The sequence below is a fragment of the Polypterus senegalus genome, chromosome 1, assembly GCF_016835505.1.
Source record: "Polypterus senegalus isolate Bchr_013 chromosome 1, ASM1683550v1, whole genome shotgun sequence".
In the NCBI taxonomy this organism is placed as follows: domain Eukaryota; kingdom Metazoa; phylum Chordata; class Cladistia; order Polypteriformes; family Polypteridae; genus Polypterus; species Polypterus senegalus.
Genome location: NC_053154.1, coordinates 270,076,944 through 270,099,559, shown reverse-complemented (window position 1 = coordinate 270,099,559; position 22,616 = coordinate 270,076,944). Strand labels below are relative to the sequence as shown.

The following is a 22,616-nucleotide window of genomic DNA, read 5'->3' as shown; positions in this document are numbered from 1 at the left end:
CACTGTTGCATTGTATTGAGGATTACTTGTGTTGTGTTCTTTGTATTGCATTATATTTACCCCCTTTTTCTGACATCCACTCCATACCCAGCCTACCTGGAAAGGGGTCTCTCTTTGAACTGCCTTTCCCAAGGTTTCTTCCATTTTTTACCTACTAGTTTTTTTTGGGAGTTTTTCCTTGTCTTCTTTGAGAGTCAAGGTTCGGAGCTGTCAAGAGGCAAGGCCTGTTAAAGCCCATTGTGGCACTTCTTGTGTGATTTTGGGCTATACAAAATAAATTGTATTGTATATGTAATTGAACTCAGATAGTAGAGGATGCCAGTGATTTGACCCTGTGATAGACTGATGGTCCCTCCTAGTTTGTTTCTTAACTTGTGCCTAGTGCATCCATGATGGTCTGCAGCTCCCATTGACCCTAACATTGAAATATGGGAGTTCAGGAAATGGATGGAGAGGTTGAATACTGAGAAGATCTGCTGGAGTGGTCACACTTGAGGTCATGGGTCACTACTTTGAAAGAGCCGCTCTGGTGCTGCTTCTGCTTCATCAAATACAATAAACTGCCATGCTTTCTCATTTCACAGTCTGCATGTGTTTCTATGTGATGATCATGAGATGAGACTTTCATAGTGTTCAAACTGTAGGCTGTAAAAAGGAATTAAGTTCAATGGATGAGCTGTCGATGCTCCAACAAGCTTCCACGTCACAATGATAGCACTTACAGCTGACCAGAGCAGATCAAGAAGAAGAGAAATTTCACATACACTACTGACTTGTGGCCAAGGTGGCATGCTATGACAATGCCATGATTAAAGTCACTGAGCTCTTCAGTACGACATTCTATTGCCAATGTTTGTCAATGGAGATTGCATGTTTCTTCCTGATTATATCCACTTGTTAACAATGGAGGAGGCTAAAATGCTAGAACTCAATAATATGGAGAGATGTCCACGTACTTTTGGCCATAAACCTATGTGTATAAGTGTATGTACCCAGATAGTTTTAACCATTAATGTCCATTGGTTTTGGGGCAACAGGAGTGTCTGAGGAAAGACTACATAAAATGAGGAGAACGCAGCCCTGATGAGCAGCCAAATACTCACTCTGGAGTTATGAGGCAACTAAACATTCATGCCACCAATTCTGGGTGTCAAATATGCTTAACTGTGGTTTTTTAAAAATCAGTATACACAAAATCAACCACTTTATAATGTGAAACAAAAATTCTGAACGAACAGACGCATGTGTTCATGGTTTGCTTCAGACAATTATCTTCCAAATTTGCAATTTCTTCAGTGAAATCACTGCTCTCTGTTCCTCCTTTTTGTCCATCTGCGATAAATATTGCTTTTGATTTAACATTTTCTTGTTTTTCATCCATTATCCAACCCGCTATATCCCAATTACAGGGCACAGGGCAGGGCCCAGACACCAAACACACACTAGAGACAATTTAGAATCACCAATGCACCTAAGCTACATGTCTTTGGACTGTGGGAGGAAACCCACGCAGACATGGGGAGAACATGCAAACTCCATGCAGGGAGGACCCGGGAAGTGAACCCGGGTCTCCTAACTACAAGGCAGCAGCACTACCCACTGCGCCACCATGCCACCCATTTTCTTGTTTTTATTTTACTAATGTTGTTTAATTGTATTGTAAATATACCTTGAGTGCTAAGAAAGGCACCTATTAAATAAAATGTATTATTATTATTATTATTATTATTAAACATTTATTTTTGCACAAAATTTAAAGAGGCCAAGCGTTACTCTTAAACTTCTGAAGAGCCCTTTTAAAATTTAGAGTGCTACCCGTGCTGAGCCGAACACCTTTCCAGAAGCGTGACTGAGACAAATCCTGCAGACTGAAGAATTAAGAGAAGACAAATACAAATGGAAAGCAGAGATCCCAGCTTGTGATGTGGTCTAAGTGTTTGGAAATCCACATATGTTTCCTGCTTGTCGGCTTAACCACTTTCCAAAGAATCACAAGGCATGCCAGTGAATTTCAGTTTTTTTGTTGTCGACAAAGCATGTTGGGAAGTAAACATGTTCTGCAATTCCTTGCACTTTAATGTCTGTCCTGTGTCTCTTTGCAGAGTATGAATTGTAGGGAATCATATTTTGAAGCATCTTTTTTTTAAGTATAGTGCCAGTTATGTAGCTCATTTTCTGCCTTGCACACAAGTGTCAGGTAAATGAACCATCAGAAAAGCTGAGAAATCAGTCAGAGCTGGGCAGGCACTGAAAGAAGATGCCACCTAAGCCATCATGTACATTTGGGTCATCAAACATGTAATCTGATTGAAAGACAAGGAGACTTGAAGAAGTCTGCTACATCCCATCAAGACATTATTTTAATTATGGTGGGTATTACCCAGAGAACTTTAGACTGTTGTGGTGTAAAAGAGGTAGGAAGGGCTTTATGTAAAGAAAGAGCTTTATTCAACCAAACCTTTATATGTGAAAGATGCCTATAGAGTTACCGCCCTTTTTTTTTTTTTAATTTGTACTGTCAGGATTGGCAGGATGGCTCTGGTAAGTCAACAAATGCCACCTGAAGGTGAGAGGGGGCACTGTTGCTAACACTATCTCCAGCTTTCTCCACAGCTCAGAACAGTTGCCAGGAGAGGAGGCATAGCCCCGCCCACAAAGGTCTGTGTTAGTCCCGCCCATCCAGGCCCAGCGCCCATAAAGATGGCAGAATGAAACCAGGGGGTCATGTTTTGACCCCAGAGAAGGCAGAGAGACTAGCTCTCAGCACAAGCCAATTTGTGGGTTTTGTGGACTTTTTCTTAATGAAAATACCAATAAAAGGGGTACTACTGGCTTGCTACGGCATGTTTATACCAGTAGTCTGACACGGCCCCTTCTAATAAGGAAACAAAGGGGATTTACAACTACAGCAATACTGTGCAATTGTTTCTGTTTCAGCCTCAGGCACTCTGCTGTTAGTAGGTCATTGACCAGGTGATTTAGAAGTGAAAGAAGAGTTTCAATATACATTTTACACTATTATTCATTAAAGATCCCACATTTTGTGTATACCAGTTGGACATTCTATGATATAATTATGCCTTTCCCGAATAAACAGAACGGACAAGACGAAACTTTCTAATGGGTAGTGCAGCGATGGCTGCTGCTGCTGCCTCACCCCTCTCTAATCCTGGGTTCAAGTTACTAGTTGTGTGGAGTTTGCACAATATCCATGTGTCACCAGCAAAAAAATAATTCGGAGCCTCGACTCTCTTCTAGTCATCACACAGAGAAGCTGGCTTGGATCCTGGGGCCTTCGAATCAACAAGCAGCAGCATGGGGTCCTCTGTGTATTCTTGCCAATGACATTGTATCAGTGTAGGAGTACACCTTGCCTGAAGAAGGGGCCTCGAAAGCTTGCAATTTGTAATCTATTTAGTTAGCCAATACAAAGTGTCTTTTCACCCTACCTTCTCGTGTGTCAATCTATGGCTAACATGGTACAACACTCTACTGCTGATGTGTCTCAAAGATGTGTATGTTTTTGTAAATTTGATCCTATAGGTGTGAATGAATCCTTCTGTGGTCTGGCAGCCCATCCAGTGCCGATTGCTGCTTTGCAAATGATGCTGCGAAGATGGGTTAAGCAGGTTTAATAGCTGATGAATAGATAGATGGACCTTTCAACACAAAAGAAAATAACAGAGACTGAGATGACAACCTTTTATCTACCTAAAGAACTGGAGCAGCAGAGGTCAAAGGGGCTACTTAGAAACACGGTGAGTGTTTTAGTCACTTATACATTTTCCAGTCATGTTCATGTCAATAGAAAGATCCCATTGTGGAGGTATCTATTTAACTATTGGCAAGTGACACTGTGGGCTTACATAATCATACTGTACCTTTCAAGTGAAAATAATTAAAGTCATTGGGATCGGAGAGGGAACCGGAGGAAAGCCACATGGACTTTGGAAATGTTCAAACTAAGATTTCAATGCAGTAAGTCGAGGGCCGGGCGGCACGGTGGCGCAGTGGGTAGCGCTGCTGCCTCACAGTAAGGAGACCTGGGTTCACTTCCCGGGTCTTCCCTGCATGGAGTTTGCATGTTCTCCCCGTGTCAGCATGGGTTTCCACCGGTTACTCCGGTTACCTCCCACAGTCCAAAGACATGTAGGTTAGGTGCATTGGCGATTCTAAATTGTACCTAGTGTGTGCTTGGTGTGTGTGTGTGTGTGCATGCCCTATGGTGGGCTGGCACCCTGCCTGGGGTTTGTTTCCTGCCTTGCGCCCTGTGTTGGCTGGGATTGGCTCCAGCAGACCCCCATGACCTTGTACTTAGGATATAGCGGGTTGGAAAATGGATGGATGGAAGTCGAGGGATGAAGTACTAACCACTGTGCCACCATGCTGCCCAATTTTTTGTTTAGTTAACTGCTTTTCTGGCATGCACTGGCTACTTATTATTTTTTTAAAAATACTGTACACCGCTGAGTCTGAGTGGAAAGCTTTCTGCCACTTCTTACTTTGCCTTGATTTCATATTTTTATATGTTTGTGCCCCGACGATGCCTCCACTTAGAAATAAACATATTGCTTATCCCTGACTAATCTCAAAGCCCCCACCTCATGCAAATTTAAGAACTTGTGCTGAGAAAATATTACCGGCCCGATTTTTGATTTTATTAGTTCAATATTACAATGTTTCTAGGGTGCATTATCTACTTATGGTATTTTTTAGGTTATTGTATTATGCCTGGATTTGAAAAATAACTCTGTGTTTTTCAGGATGGGTCATGGAGCAGGCTAGGGAGATGTTTTGTTTTTATACATTTTTATGATACCCCTATAGTAAACATAATTTAATAAAGACAAAACACGCTAAATAAATAATTGTGTTTCAGAAAGCAATAAAACAAAATAAAATTAGTACTTTCATAAATGGAAAAGGTGCTGCAATAACTTCTCCAAGCAATAGGGCACTATAAAACGTTCAGCATAATTTCCCCCATGCATATTTCTTCCTTGAAATAATTCAATTGAAAATATGAAGAAAAACACTGGAGATTTTCAAATGTAAAGACTTTACCAAGTATTATGCAATGATTAAATATAGCAGCATGATTAATAAACTGAATATCTTTAATTTCTTTAATGTAATAATTACATTTATTTTTAATTAGTTCTCAATTGTTTTGCATAGTGAATATGTTTGTGCGCAAAGCACATAAGTTCATCATAGCATTATTCGCCTTAACAAATCTAAAAGAGGCAGCTACACTTTGTCATGCTGAATAGTTTAAAACTGTGTTTTCTTGTATTAACAAAGTCAACATTTTCTCATATTATAAAAATAACGTACAGTGAACTGTTTGGCTTTGTCTACAACATGTAACTAAAATTTGGGTCATTGATGACTTAACAGCACATAGAGCCCAAATAAATAAAGACACCATTATGATGAGTGGGTGTGGCCTAGGGTGGGGGCTGGCCTGTAAACCCAAGGCAGGCTGTTGATTGGTTGGCTCAGGCATGTCAGGTATGGGCTGTTGGTTAAGTTATTAGGGTTGAAAAAAGTTAAAAGTTGGAGTTTTCATATTTAAGTACATTTAATTGTTCTTCATTTCATATTTACAGACACCCTGATGTTAATGTGATGTATAGCTTAAAAATGTACTGTAATTTACATAATTGCTGGCAGGTTGGCAGTTTTCCACTGTAACTGCACTATTTTTGCCATGGTAGACAATGAGAGGAAGGGAAATGTGGTTAAGTGAGCTTCTTTATAAAATGATGCTGGTTCCCGTATAGTGAACTGCCAATCTGTATGCTTTTCTTGTAGAGTGCCTTCCCCACCTCGCAACAGAGTTATAACTGTCAATAAAATTAAGAAACCCCCATAACCTACTTTAAAAAAGTAAATAAATGGACTCCCCTCATGAGGTGCAAAGTCCTGAGCTTTACTTCAATCAGGGATAAATTAAAAATGATATGATTAAAATTGAAGCATAATCTTTTTGTGTCCTTGGCATCCAGCTGAACATATGAAACTAAATCTTCCATCACATATGGCAGTTTTGTTACTAACCCTCACCTACTTTGTGTTATGTTTCTCTTCTCAGTACTCAAATGTGGCACTTGGTGCCACTGCCCACCTGCCAAGTTGTTTTGCCTGCCTAAAGTAAAGTCAGTTCTTTCATTGGATTGGCTGGCCCAGCACTGACTCAACTGTGAAATGCCCAACAGGGGGAAACAACTTGATGGCCGAGGCAGTGGCGTAGCGTGAGTGTCAGCCGCCCGGGGCGGAGGAAAATTTAGTCGCCCCCTTATTTAGGTATTTCAATTTAAATGACTAAAATATACAGTAATAATTTGCCGCCCCCTAAAATTGCCACCCGGGGTGGGCCGCCCCTGCTGCCCCCACTACGCTACGCCACTGGGCCGAGGTCTCCAGGACTCTAAACAAATCCAAATCATATTATGTGATATCGTATACAGTTGAGTCTGCTTTGTACTTGTAATATTTCTACTACACTATTATATTGTATTGAGGATTACTTGTGTTCTGTTCTGTGTATTGTGTTGTATTTACCCCCCTTTGTTTGACACCCACTGCACGCCCAGCCTACCAGGAAAGGGGTCTCTGTTTGAACTGCCTTTCCTAAGGTTTCTTCCATTTTTATTTATTTTCCTTGTCTTCTGAGAGAGTCAAGGCTGGGGGGCTGTCAAAAGGCAGGGCCTGTTAAAGCCCATTGCGGCAATTCTTGTGTGATTTTGGGCTATACAAAAATAAATTGTATTGTATTGTACAGGGTGGTCCAGATCTAATTATGCAGATCCAGATCGTCTAGATGACTCTGATTTATGCGGCAATGATTCCAGTTTGGCGCAAAGACGATTCTTCATGTCATCAGTTTGCACACTTCTCGATGGTCCGGGATTTTTCAGGTGATTTTCTATGTAATAAACTTAATAAGTTATAGCAGAATGAAAATTGCATAATTAGATCTGGACCACAATATATATGAGTCACTAAGGGCGTTTACATGTGCACACAAAACTGAGATAGAGTAAGTGACCCGGTTAAGGGTTTCTTAAAACTTCCCCTTACATGCGAGCAGTGCCAGTGTTAGGTTATTTTGTATCCTAGGCCAAGCTTATTAGTGAGCCAACAAACTGTTTGGCTGGTCCCCCCGCATGGTCTGCTCCCTAGGCAATTACCTAATTTGTTTTAATGGTGGTGCCACCGCTGCATGTGAGAGTCCACTTATGGAGTTCTCCTTTGGTAAAACGCTCCAGTGTTAAAAATATATGCTAAAACAAGATTAAACTTCAGTAATGGCTGCCATAAATCTGGAAACAAGTATGGAGTCTGTGTCTGCTGACATTATGCTGCTAAGCTTAGTGCTGTACATTCAGCTCATCAATATAAATGTAGCCATTTCTGAAATATTGAGATGGCCAGGAAAAGGGATTAGTCCTAAGCATTTGCCTCAGGAAATATATTTTGTGGACGCATCCACCATCTTTTACCCATGGCTGCTGGATGTGTGTATGAAGCAAAGACATGCGCAGTCTAACAGAGTGCAACAGACATGCACAGACTACAAAATGCTTAACTCTAACCCAGTTAAGGGCTTACATGGCCACATAACCTGGTTACTTGCGAAGAAATCTACCTGTGCTAACCCGATTACTCAGAGACAAAACATGCTGTGTCAAATACAAGTGAAGGCAGGTTATGTGACGCCTCGTCAAGAGTGGTGTGTGCAGTTTGATCTCTGTGTTATAAAATGAACAGGAAAGTAACAAGTGAAATTCCTGAGACAAATGAGAACGATTCCAGAGCCACATGATGTGCTCCACTAGGAAGGATTGAAAGAGTTAAATTTTGTATTTTAAGCGATTATACATAAAGAGACGACATGATGGAAAGTTTTAAATTATGAAGAGAATTAAAGATCGGCACTGGAGCCACTGCTCTTTTTAAAAACAAATGATCTGGATAGGAATAAAAATAACAAGCCGGTTAAGTTTGCACAAGATACCAAATTATCTAGAAGGACAGAGCATGTAGAATCAGCTAAAGTGTTACAGAGGTAATTAAACAGTGTACCATCTTGGGTAGATTTAAGGGAGATGAAATTTAACATTAAGTAAATGTAAAGAATTCTATGTAGGAAGTAAAAATGTTAAATCTGAATACATATTGGGAGGACTGAAAATTGAAAGTGCTCTTTAGGAGAAGGACATAGGAGTCACAGTGAACTCACCCCTATCTACGTCAAGATAGACTACAGAAGTGATTGAGAAAGCTAACAGTGTGTTAGATGTGGGGTACAAGTCAAAGGAGGTTAAGCTCCAGTTATATAACATTCTGGTGAGTACTGTGTGCCGGTTAAGTCTCTGGGCTAGTGTTGGATCAACACTAAAATTGTGACTTTAGTATTGATACCAGCTTTTGCACCTCAGTACCAGTACCAAAACAGTTCAAAGGCAAATAACAGATAACTGCAAAAAACAATTGCTTGCCTCTCTGGTGTGTGGTGCACTACCCACAGCTTCCTGTTCACACAGAATCAGTAAGGTGGGAAGGGTTCCCATGAAATCCTGATCACACTGAAGCAGTAAGGAGGGGTGTTAGAACCCCGTGAAGCTCGATTGTATTGAAGCAAAAATCAATGGGTATCGAAGACCCCTGTAAAGTCTCATTGCATTGACACATGTAGCTTTTTTTGTGAAGAATATGAAATGCTTGTTCTTAACAACTACAATAGCATTGTTATTTGGTACTTTTCTGGCAACACTATGTTGTGTAACCATACTCTTGGCTATTAAAAGAGACATAGCAGCACTAGACAAAGTCCTGAGAAGAGCGACTAGGCTGATTCTGAGAGTAGGAGGCATGAGCTATGAGAATAGAGTGAAGGAGCTGAGCGTTTTTACTTTCTCGTATACAAAGTAAAGGGAAAGTATTGTAATCGTCTGAAGATTCAATGTCAAGATTTTGATGAATCTCGCCATTTTACACCTCCCCGACTTTCTTGTATACAAAGTATAGGGAAAATATCGGAATCTCCCAAAAATTCCATTTTGAGATTTTGATGAATCTCAACATTTTAGACTTCCCTGAGTCCGAAAATACCATTTTTGGAATTATGTCTGTGTGTCTATCTGTGTGTGTACGTAAACATGATAACTTGAGTATGCTTTCACTTATGTCAGCCAAGTATTAGGTACAAAATGTAGATTTCTGTCAATGTTTGAGCTATTTCCGTTAACCGGAAGTGGTACTTTACCTTTTATTCATACAGCTGCAGAGTCCGATTTATTCAATTTTCCTTTTATAATAATTGTTCAATATATTATTAATTTGATTTGATTTGTTGTTGATGGTTATTTAATGTACATAAAATAAAAATATAATCATTGTCTTGTGGTTTACTCCTCAAATATCCATCCCTATATAGATTTACTTTATTTAAGTGTTCCAAAAACCCGTTAGTATGACAAAATATTCACAAACCTGATTAGTCCAATTTAGGGAGCCAGATCCTATACTGGTAACACTGAATGTAAGGCAAGAAACAACCCAAGGCAGAGCGTGAGCCCACTACACGGCCCTCTTCGCACCCTGGCACTCTTATGCTAGAGTCAATTAAAAGAATTGCCAATTCATTGAGCTTTCATAAAATGCAACAGAGACAGGCCTGAGATTTGAACATACAGGCCTGCGATGGCAATGCTGAACTCTACAGTACATACATGAAGTGTAGAATTTTAGTTCAAAAGATACACAAAAGAACACACACACACATAGGAACAAGCTTCTTATACAGAATATAATCTGTTTTCCAATTTTCTCAAATTTGATTTCATTCAAAAACAATAGAAATGTACCTTACCCATACACGTAAATGTATTCTTTGAATATGCAATACATTTATGTACAAATTCATATGGTGTGAAACTGTCAATGTTATTATTTAGAAAGTTTATTCATTTGGGAAATCCAACCATCGAAGCATAAATACAGTCAATTATTCACAGCATGCCATAAATGTATATGCGCATTTAAGGAAAACTGAGTACAACGCTGAGCTGTTTTGTTTTTAATAAGACAAAAATGTGGATGAAATGGCTTCTCTAGGGCACCTAAATTTCTTTCAGCTCCAATTTAAAAGCCCTCTGGAATAGTACCTAGCCGTTGCTATGAAAATTATTTCATTCATTGTGACCGAACGTTTTGAAAGCATTGGAATATCATTGTCTAGCCCTTCAGGAGTTTTAGGTGCCATTCTATAACTATTAACTATTAATGTGCAACTTACAAACATTGTGTAGTTTGCATAGGATTCATAAACAAATTGAAAAAATAAATAGCACCAAATGAGAAAAAATGGCAAGAGAAATCTGCTCCTTTAACGAGAAACACAAGAAGATGCTAAAAACAGCAATATGCTAAAGTGAAAAACAGTGATGACCCCTGTGATTTACCTTTACGTATCTCCAAGATCTTGTTTTATTTAGGAATGATTAACAGAGAAGTCCACAATTCCTGACAGCTGGGCTCATTACAACATTTACCAGGACCCATGTTGTTGTCCCAAGCCTGTTGCTTGTATAAACTAAATGTTCTATAACTAGTTTAAGCTATCTCATATGTACTGTATGTTATATATTCATCATCCAAACCCACCTTACTAACCTTATAAATACACTATGCTCCAAACAACACAAAGGGGTACTCAAAATTTTTTGCAGATGTTTTAAATAAAGTCATATGTTCTGTTGATTACATTTTAAGAGGTAAGAAGAAACAAAATACCACTGGGTGTTATTTAGCAGTAACTAACCTTACCAGTTACATTCCATACATCCATCCATCCATCCATCCTCTCCCGCTTATCCGAGGTCGGGTCGCGGGAGCAGCAGCTTGAGCAGAGATGCCCAGACTTTCCTATCCCCGGCCACTTCTTCTAGCTCATCCAGGGGAATCCTGAGGCGTTCCCAGGCCAACTGGGAGACATAGTCCCTAAGCTTCTCACCCTATCTTTAAGGGAAAGCCCAGACTCCCTGTGGAGGAAACTCATTTCAGCCGCTTGTATTCGTGATCTCATTCTTTTGGTCACTACCCATAGCTCATGACCATAGGTGAGGGTAGGACCATAGATCGACCGGTAAATTGAGACCTTTGCCTTATGGCTCAGCTCCTTTATCACCACGACAGACCGATGCAGAGCATGCATCATTGTGGACGCTGCACCGATCCGCCTGTCGGTCTAACGCTCCATCCTTCCCTTGCTTGTGAACAAGACCCCGAGATACATGAACTCCTCCACTTGGGGCAGGATTTCGCTCCCAACCCTGAGAGGGCGCTCTACCCTTTTCTGGCTGAGGACCATGGTCTTGGATTTGGAGGTGCTTATTCCCATCCCAGCTGCTTCACACTCAGCTGCGAACCGATTCAGATTCCATACAGCGACTTCTTATTTCCATGTTTAAAACAAAGAGTTAAACTTGCTGCTTTGTTTCAGTTCCTGTAAGTATGAAAGATCGATGGCTAAAAAAATGATTCATTAGCACTGTCTAGGATACGTGTTTTCCATAGGGCAGCATGGTGATGTTGTTAGCACTGCTGCCTCATGGATACAGGGTGCTGAAGTTCCCTGGACATTGCCTGGGTGAAGAATGCCACATGTCTGCATGAGTTTTGTTTGAGTATTTCATCCTAAAGATCTGCTAGTTGTTCTTGTGGCCTCCAAGTTGTTTCTTATGATGTTGGGTTATTCTCTGACCTCACTGTCCCAAGTTAAGAACAGATAAGAATTTGTCATAGAAGGCCGGGTGTCTTTGCCCCACCAGGAGGCCTGGAGAAGTAGGGGACCTGGAGAGGGGCAATTCCTTCCACAGAACGCAAGAGGGCAACCCCCCTGGTTGCCTGGGGGCCACAGAGCTTGGAAGCTCAACCTTCTGGGGGCCGGTGGCCACAGCCAGGGGGCACCTGAATGGTTCCGGAGCCATGTAATGCAGCACTTCCACCACAGGAACCACGTACACCCGGAGTGCTTTTGGCTGGCCACGCAACACTTCCGCCACACCAGGAAGTGCTGCAGGAAGATCATCAGGGAGCACCTGGAGCACATTCAGGTACATTAGAAAAGGGGCCGCCTCACTCCATTCGGGGAGTCAGAGTCGATAGGATGGAGACGAAGCTTGCCTGGAGGAGTGGTGGAGAAAGAGGAAAGAGAAAAGAAAGAAGAGAATTGTGTGTTGTGTGGTTTAGGGCCTGTACTGAGGTTGTGGGAACAGGGAAGGCATTGCCCACAAGGTAAAAGAAAATAAAAACTCTTGTGTGCTTTGAACCCATGTCCTATGCCTGTCTTTGTCAGGGCTGGCCTTTACAAACTTTATAGTATTAATATATATGGTTCCTTTTTCAAAACTAAATCTCTGAATGTTGTGGATGTCCTACGTGGGAACATGCTTAACTGTTTTGATTAAAAACAGTTGAAATCAAACACATCCATCCATTATCCAACCCGCCATATCCTAACTACAGGGTCACGGGGGTCTGCCGGATCCAATCCCAGCCAACACAGGGTGCAAGGCAGGAAACAAACCCTGGGCAGGGCGCCAGCCCACCCCAGGGCTACCATGCATCAGCCATAAATTATTGGAAGCACATACGAAAAACTTTGAGTACCAAGTGAAATGAGTGTCTTAGTGTACAGTCAGCAGGGGCTTAGACAATGGAGGTCATGTTTCATGAATATGCTGGAATTCTATGAAGAAGCAACAAACGTACACAACCAGAGTAGTGCATATGATAATAGTTATCTGGATTTTCAGATAGCTTTAATAAGATCCCACCTACGGGGCTTATAACCCAACTAAAACAATGTGAATTTATGGTACAAATTGCAGATGGCTGCAAAATCAGTTAGAAACAGTTTTTCAGAATTAAGAAATATTAAACATGGCAACCCTCAGGGTCAGTCCTGAGGCTACTGCGCTGTTTAATATTCATAAACGATCTGGATACGAATATAAAAAATAGGCTGGTTAAGTTTGGAGATGATACCAAACTAGGTGGAATAGCAAATAATAATCTAGAATCATGGGAAGCATAACAGGACTGAGTAGATTACTGGCAGGTGAAATTTACTATGACTGTAAGTACAAATTTTAGATTTGAACACATGATGGAGGTTTAAAATGTGAAAGTACACCTTATGAGAAGAACCTAGGAGTCATAGTGGACTCATCAGCCACACCACCATTCAGAACAGGTAACCCACCTGAGGTTAAGCATATTTGGGTCCAGACAATACTTGGATGGAGGACCACCTGGGAAGAGCTTGGGCTGCTGCTTGAAGAAGTGTTGGTGAGACCAGCAGAGGGCGCTTACCCTGTAGTCGGAGTATGGATCTCAAAGCCCCTGTGCAGTGACAAGGACACTGAACTGTAAAAAGAGTGCCATCCTTTGAATGACGTATAAAACAGAGATCCTGAGTCTCTGCAGGCACAAAAGAGTTAGCTTTATCCCAATGCATTGGATAAATTATCCACCTTGTCCTAGTCACTCTGGCACCCTAATTGTCTTTCACTCTCACCCCTTCACTACCTAATAGTTAATGAGTGGTGAGTGTACTGGCACAAGAATGGCTGCTGTTGGATCATCCAGGTGAATGCTCCATGTTGGTGGTGGTTGAAGTGGCTTGTCGATGATTATGTAAAGCACTTTGAATAGTGAGAAAAGCACAGTATTAACGTAATGATTATCATTATAATTACTGTGCATCCAGAGAGAATTCAGATGAGGTTAGGATGGCTAACAGGGCATCAGGTTATATAGCCTGATGGGCAGAGTGCAAGTCAAGAGGGTTACACTCTACTGAGATCCCTCTCACTGTATTGTGTGCAGTCTTATCCTCCATAATATAAAACCGACATTGCAGGGCTAGAGAAATCTGGGGTAATTCCAAGACTGTGAGGAATGAACTATGAGGAAAAATTAAAGGAGATAAACCTTATAATTTTAAGCAAAAGGAATTTAAGGGGTGACATGATTGAAAAATTCAAACTTATGGAATTAATTAGTACAGTCAAGCATGGCAATTAATTTAAAACACACTGACACAAGAACAAATTTCACACAAATGTTAAAAACAATTCCTTCACATGGAAATCTAAAGACACATGGAATAAAGTAGGTAGATCATAGAACTTCATTGACCTTCACAACTGGACTTAATTTGTAGAAAGTCGATGAAAAAGATCGACAGGCTTTCTTGGGCTGAATGGGCGATGCTAGTTAGAACTGTTCAAATGTTTTCATAAAAAATAAGTTGAATTAAAGATGTTCAGAGTTTTTATTAGGATTTAGTGTAGTACAGTTAGAATATAGGGCACTGGGCTTTTCAATGGAGTTCAGCTTTATAAGAGTAAATTAAATCTATTTTCAATAAACTATATTGTAATATCCAGTGAAAACTTTAGCTCATGCAGCTTCTGATTAAAGGCATGACAGCAAGTAATAGAAAGCCATAATAGGAATGTGGGGTCAGCCTTTAGGCCCTTCAATCTTTTTGTTTTCAAATCTAATAGAGAGGGAAAAAAGATTTAGAGAAGGATAACCTTTCTTTGTTATGGAGGGGCCTGACGTTGCTGGAGATCACACCGAAGACAAAGCTGATCTCTCAACTCTGGTGGGCTCTACGTTCCCTAATCCTTGTGAAAGTAACGATAAGCTCATCCTCATTTGATGACCCATGAAACCAGATAATCCTCTAATAGTATTATTTAATAACCGGAACTAAAATAAGACTGATGAGAGGTTTGGATTCTTTGACCAAGTATTAAAGAGAAACTGAGACTTTAACTCGGGAACAGAAAGCCAAGAAACGAGCACCTGCAACTTCTGAGTTTTACATTAGATTGGTTATTTTCTTTGTCTCAGTGTAACGTGTTTCCATCTAACAATCTGTTTAATCTTCTTCCTTTGCTATCCCCCATTTCATATAGGGGTTGCTATTTTAACAATCTGTTTAATGAACCAGCTTAATCCAGTTTAAGAGGCATAGTGGGCTACAGGCAATACTGATAGCAAGGGACACAAGGCAGAAATCAGGAAAATATACTACCAGTAAATAACTATAGTGGACTCAGATCCCTTCAATTTCTGCACCCTTTATTCTGTTGTAGATTTAATTTTAAATGAATTAATTTGCCATTTTTGCCCTATCAATCTATACTCAATAATTCATAGTGACAAATTAAGAATCATGTTTTCAGTAATATTTTCTGATTTACTAAAAATCCAAAATTGAAATCTCTCATTCGTATAAGTATTCAGACCCCTTACTTCAATATTTTGTAGAAACCCTTTTGTCTTCTTGGGTAAGTCCCTACAAGCTTTGTTCAACTACATTTGGGCAGTTTATACCATTCTTCCTGGCAGATCCTGTCAAGCACCATTAAATTAGAAGGGCATACCAGGAAAGTGCAAAAGTGTCAGATTCTAATGATGTTACATTGGGAATTAAATCTAAAATTCAAATAAACATACCCATCATGCAAGCCTGTCAGTGGATCATCCTCCAGGCCCTTCTGAGACCTTAACCTTAACCACAGTGCCAAGAAGATGCCCTGTAAGGGCAACTGACTCCGGCCCTTCTGGTCCCCCTACTTCTTAGCACACTGTGACTATCATAGGCTTAAATAGCCCAGAAATGGTTCCTTACACTAGGAACCTGAGTTTTGTTTGTTTAGCACAGGGGTCGCCAAGTCCGGTCCTGGAGGACCACTGTGGCTGCAGGTTTTCATTCTAACCCTTTTTTTTAATGAGTTGCCCTGTTTGTGCTGCTAATTAACTTCTTGTGAATTTATTTTAATTGAATTGTGTTTTTAAGATTTGTTCCCCTGAATTTCTTTATCGTTCTTCCGATAAATGGATTGAATCATTTCTTTCCTTAAACAGAAATTAAATGTGAAGTGAGTGAGCCAACAGAAGACCAACTAAGTCAGGGTCTCAAACTCCAACCAACTTCGCTCCAACCAGCTGCTTAATGAGGTGCCAATTCTTGTTGTTAATTAAACCCATTCATTAATTTCATGGCTTGTTGCTGCTCTCGTGGTGCATTTGCAGACATTTCCAAAATTGTTGATTTTCTCTTTTCTAAGAGGTCTGTTAAAATATTTTGGGGACCTGAGCAGATCGACATCCATGAGACCTTCATCTTTCTTTATTTTCAGATATTGTATGATGGACACCAGTTGTTTTGGCACATTTTGTATCTCATTATTGTACGGCTGCTAATTACGGAAAAAGAAACAATTTAGGGATCTGAGTCTTCAAGAGCAAGTAAATTAAAATTAGTTCAAAAGAAGTTAATTAGCAGCAAAAACAGGCCACTCATTAAGAAAAAGGTTAGAATGAAAACCTGCTGCCATGGTGGTCTTCAAGGGCCGGAGTTGGTGACCCCTGGTGTAGCACCATCGACTGCATGTTTTGTTTGGACTATTTTCATATTTAAATGAGGACGACTGGTTTGATGCCCAAACATTTTCTCCTTGTGGATATGCACTTCCTTCCAACAATCATAGTGACAAAATCCTTTCCCAAAATTTGCTTGAAAATTCATTTGTATAATTTGAAGCTGGAAGTAATGAGATATATATTTTTTATTTTTTTAAAGATTTCATTGTTGTTATATGAGACTAAAATCAGAGAAGCTGAGACTTTCTTTCCATTCATAAACCTGTCTTATTTAATTCAGGGTATGGAAAAGCACAAGAGCATATCAGGCGCAAGGCTGCAATTGACTCACACACACTCACACATCTATACTTAATGACACTGGGACATTTTGGAGTCCTCAGTCCTCTTTGCTCTGTTCACCTGTTCACTGGAGAAACAACACTAAAGTGCCCTTCAATGATTTGGTTACATGCATTGTAAAAAGCCAAACTCACCAGAACCACTTTTCTTGATTGTGATTTTAAAAGTTTTGGTCTTCTGGGTATGTCAGCAATTGGAACTGTAAAGGCAAATCAGTTGTAACATTACTGTTTAGGTTAGGATATAAAACATTGGAATTTATTAAAAAAAAATGTATCATTGTCATATTTGGCAGTGACACTTTGTGGCTAAGGCTTTTGATCTTATAACAGTCAATCCGTGCTTGTGACCAGCAGTGTGTCATACATGTAGCTATTGGACTTTGGTTTCTAATGGCACTCACTATACAAAATATTATAAAAAGGAAAGAATGTTTGTGCTTGAAATGTTTTGTATGCTAAACAGAATGTTGTGTAAAAATATAAATTTTAAAAGTTATCTAGACAGTAAGCACTAGGTGACACTCGTCAGAGACACACATAAAGAACTCCATATTACCAAGGCATGGGTGCTGCCCTAAGTTCTTATTCCATGCGCTCATGTGGTGCCGCCACCCCCCACCTTACCTTTTGCTGGGACTTCCGGTGGGCTGTCAGCATTGTCTTTGACCTTTTTCTGTTTGTGCTTCTTTTCTTTTTGGGTCCGATTAGAAGATGTGCTGATAACACTGGTCACCGTTTCTCCTGAACTGGAAAGCATTCAGAATACCCAAAAAGAAATATAGAATTACATTCAAAGTTCAAAACGTATAGTGCATCTTATTAACAATTAATAACACAAAACCTCAGATGCGACAGCTTATTTGTAAATAACCAAAGTGGGCAAATGTTTTCCAGGATACAAAGCTTTATGTACTTCTTGTTCTTTATTGTCATGTCAGTGACAACTTTTTACCCATTTTAGTGCCCGACCTAAAAAAGCAATGGGAGGTGGATATGAAAAAAATGATCACTTTTTAAATTTTTAAGGCCCAGTTTTGAGACTTTAGAGATCTTTGCATTGTCACCATTCCCACTTCACAAACCTCCAGTAGCCACTGTCTGGTATTCTCACCACAAGCCTTTCTATGGCCATTACAATTTATAATAAGCTTAAAGACTCATCATTTCTCTGCTAAGAAGAAACAACAATCCTTAAATTTGATTTTCTGCACTTAATTTTAACGTTTCTTTTGCTACTGTCCTAATAAATGTCTCCTTTAGCGTAAATTATTAAAATCTGAAAGGTGCAGAATTGAACTACAGTAGTGCTGTAATTACATTTCTAGAGTCATATAGTACTTTGTGATGGTGCTTGTTAATTACAAGGGTTCAATGTGCATTTTAATTACAGTAAGGCAGTGGATAGATGTATAAAGAATACACAATATTCAAAGAAAATGTGAGTTAGCTAATTGTCCCAAATCAGATTTTCTGTTTTTCCTGAAGGTGGGAGTCATGTCTTTTTTCTCCATCATCCACCATTACTATAAGAAGAGGACACAAGGAGAATGTATGTTTGTGTATTATTCCTAAAAGAAGTTGCTGAAGATTGGGTGGTCTTGTTCTACATATTACCTCCTCGATCTTCACAACGTCAAGCAGGGTGAAAATGAAGTGACCCATAAAAGCTTTGTTACAATAATTGCTATGTATCCATCCAGTATATGGAGAATATTGTATGGTCAATGTGATGACTTCACATTATCATTTGATTTACACGGTATCCCTAAACTCAATCCGGCAATTCTGAGAGTAATGTATGGGTGTGCATGTCTCTGAATGACAGGCAATGGACATGCTGATCCTAGTGAAACCTGAGCCAATAGCCTTGCAATAAGACAGTAGCCTATTTACGTTGAACAGAATTGCTTCTCTAGTTTTTGTGCAGTATAAAAATATTTTTTGTGCAAGTTTACACCTCAGCTACAGCAAAACTAAGGAAAAAAGAATACCTTTTGTTTTTCAACACAATGTGATTCTTTCATTTCATTCTATGTAATATTTTACAGTTAAAATCTCTACTTTATGGAAGACAGATTTTAAATCTATGAAGGTACATCAGCATTTCAATCTACGTGGATAGCTAATAGTAATCAGTGAAGGTGGAACAACATTGCTGCTCCAGTGGCACAGAGTCCTGGGTTCAAAACCTAGCTCAGATCCTCTTTATGGGGTCTGCATGTTCCACCCAACACCATTCAACTATTTGTATCACCTTACACTGAGTGTGAGCTTCTTGTAATCCCAGTCTGTTTTTTTTTAATTTTTGTTCTTCTTGTATATTCTAAACACATGCAGATTTGGTTAAATGGGCAGTCTAAACTGGCTGTGAATGAGTAAAGGTATGTGTGGGAGCGGCACATTGTCCAGGACTGGCTCCTGTCCCCTCACACCTCATGTGACCCCAAGAACTGGATTCATCTAGTTTGAAATCTATGATTTTTGGAACCCTTTATTCCCCAATAAATATTTGTGAGAAGCCTAAAGCCTTTCAGTACAGATCTTAAAGGAAGGTTGATGATGAGCCTCATTGAAACTGGGATGATTCACCATGTCCTCCAGTTAATGACAGGCAATCAGAATATCTACAGGAAGCTCATGTAAATGGCAGGTGGGAATGAATCGACTCAATGCAGACTGGGGCCAAGCCAGGAGTACTCGTGTACCTGGTCCTTAAAACCATTTCAGTCCTCACGATTCCTATCAGTCTCAGCTGCTGTTCGGTAAATAACCACCTGCTGACTTCCAAAGGTGATTATTCAATTCAAATGAGATTGGCAGGGGAATCATGATTTCTGCATTACATGCACCTCTTTAAATATCTAAAAACAAGCTTTAAAAAATCCCATCCCATCAGAGATATCTGACACTGCACTTCATATGCACTTTGAAGTTGTGGGTCAATGTCATCTGCCCCTTCATTAGAAACTCATTCACCACTTGTTTAGGAAATAACATGTTTTTTGTCAGGGTTCTTCTCAAACTGAACTATGAACATGCAACTGAAGCAATTGATATAATTTTCTCATTCAGAGGTGAGAATAATCGATGGAATTACCAATTACCAGTACAGTCAGACATTTCTTAGTACTTCTGTGCATCTCTTCATTGACTGTACCCACTTTTTTCAATTCAGAGTCTCAGGGATCTGAGTCTGTTCTTGCAGAGAAAGGCAAAAACCAACTTTTATCAAAATTCCACTTCATTGCATGGTATAAAAACTGACACAAACTGTACCCAATAAATTAAATTAAAACACAAATATCTGGAATGTGAAAGGAGAAAACAGTACACCATTCAACTGTTTGTAGCACCTTACACTGAGTGTGAGCTTCTTGTAATCCCAGTATGTTTAGAAACTCACAATAATATTAGGAGAACAAGTAAAATCCTCAAAGGTAAGGATCATATTGGGAGATGAACCCAGCCTCATGAAGCTGCAGGAGCAGCAGAGCTAACTGTGCCACAGCTGTGTTTCTATAGGAAATTCCAATGCAGCGTTCATTCCGTTTAGTACGGCTTTTACAATTACAGATTAGAAGTACAAGTTAAAACAGACATCCCTAAAAAACTGATGATGTATGCCCTCTAAAATATCTGTTCATGTCCTAAAGAATATCACTTTCACAGGAGTGCATGTTTAATGTTCTTTGGTAGATGCCTAAAAACCTTTAGATCTGATGACAAATAAATACATACATACATACATAGGAAAGACATTCAAAAAGTTTCCGCACTCTTCTTTAACTCCATTTATTAAAAGTTTCAAAATCAAATTACATCACTTTTCTACATAGTCACCTTCATTTGCAATGCAATTTTCCCAGCGTTGTACCAACTTTTTAATGCCCAATTACTACTCCTCCCGCCTTCACTGTTTCCAATGAAAAAATAAAAGTGCAGAAACTTTTTGAACATCCCTCGTAAATAAACAAAATTAAGTAATACAAATCAGCATCCATACCTGTTTTGTGGACATTTCACCAAATAATAGCTTGCTGTCAAGAAATAAAAAGGAAATGTAATTTATAAACATCATTAATATATACAAATCTCTGTAAAAGTTTCAGTGCAGTAAACAAAAGCTGAGGACATTTAGAGACCATAATAAGGAGAGTGAACTCAAATGCATATTAAAAAAAAAAAACCACGGGCAAGCCAGAAAAAATTAAAAATGGAGACTTTTTTCTGTAGTTATAATTAAAACATGATGATAGAAAACATTAATCTCACTTTCTGAATCGACTTATTTCAGCACGAGGACTGGGGACAAGAAGCATATCGCAGAAGCTTTAAACTGCTTGAATGGGCTTCCATTCCACATTTATGCTGGGCCAGTTTTTTGTCATAAAAAAGCTAACACACACACACACACACACACACACACACAGATAACATTAAACCTGGGTACCCTGAGAAACACCATCATGACAGGGAAGGAGAACATGCAGTCTCCAGTGTGCAGGGGTTTGAAGCTCGGATTCTGAAGATGTGCATTAGCAGTGCCAACTACTTCACCATTATTCCATCCCTGGTAGCAAATATGATTTTCTTTCTTAAGATAAGCAATAAAATCCTCCATAGGAAGTTCAGAATACAACAAAGCGACAGTAATGCTGAATAACATGGCTTCAGATCAGGTGATGTGCGTACCTTTTAATCTCTGCTTTTTAAACAGACACTGGCAAATAATGATGATTGTGAAAAGGAACATGCAGATAATCCCCAGAGAGCATATCAATACAGCACAGAGATAAAGATCTGAAAAAGAGAAAGAAGTTCTGCATTATTTTATATGTCATTTTCACTTATAAAACAGGCTAACTAGATCCTACAACTAAAATTGAATATGGCAAAAAAAGGTTTTATATAATTTTAAAAAGCAGAGTAAGTTTAATACAGTAACTTCATTGCACAAAATAATGAATACACAGACTTACAACTGCAGTTGCATCTGCCTTATTGTGTGCAAGTCATTTAACTTACCAGTACTTAAAAATTCCTGCAGCAGTTGTATCCTAAACTTGTAAGTTGCCTTGGAAAAAAGACTCAGTTAAATACACAGCAATAATTAATAAATAATAATATTAATACTGATTAAAATGTGCTATTCTGTATTTGAAACTCCACCCACTGAGTCTAGAAAGCCATGTAAACATTTACAGTTTAATTACCATTATTAGTTACTTCAATGAATAAATCTAACTATTGTTTAAGAAAATATTTCTTTATTTACTTAGCTTTATATGATTACTTATGTTATGATTTGACCAAAAGCATGTGAGTGCCAGGTAGCTGAAAAAAGAAAGAAATTGACAAGGAGAGGAACTCAAAAACAGAAATAAGAGATCAAAATCAAGGTCATCAGGCAGACTAAGATCCAAATGGCAAACAAAAAGTTAGAAAAATATTAGTCAAAAATGGTGGTCGGGTCAACGATCCATTCATCCATCCATCCATCCATTATCCAAACTGCTATATCCTAACTACAGGGTCACGGGGGTCTGCTGGAGCCAATCCCAGCCAACACAGGGCACAAGGCAGGAAGCAAACCCTGGGCAGGGTGCCAGCCCAACGCAGGGTGGTCGGGTGAACAAGCCAAACTCAAAAAAGAAATGCCTAATTAATGAAGAGCTACGCACTGAGTTTAGAATTAATTTCTAAAAAATGGAGGTCTGTCAACTTTCAACTTAAGTAGCATTTGCAAGATGGCATCACACTTCAGATTAGTATGGCTATAGCCACGTGAAAAAAAAA

General features: G+C 39.3%; 1 protein-coding gene across 1 annotated transcript in view; it reads right to left on the bottom strand.

Moving 5' to 3' along the window:
• Positions 1–22,616, bottom strand: part of vstm4a (V-set and transmembrane domain containing 4a) — a 94,908-nt gene that overhangs the window by 4,817 nt on the left and 67,475 nt on the right. The window contains exons 4-7 of the mRNA XM_039773947.1: positions 21,513–21,620; positions 20,824–20,857; positions 17,445–17,566; positions 16,953–17,017 (exon numbers count right to left, since the gene is read on the bottom strand). Of these exons, the coding sequence (XP_039629881.1) occupies positions 16,953–17,017; positions 17,445–17,566; positions 20,824–20,857; positions 21,513–21,620 (329 nt within the window). The remainder of the gene's footprint in view (positions 1–16,952; positions 17,018–17,444; positions 17,567–20,823; positions 20,858–21,512; positions 21,621–22,616) is intronic.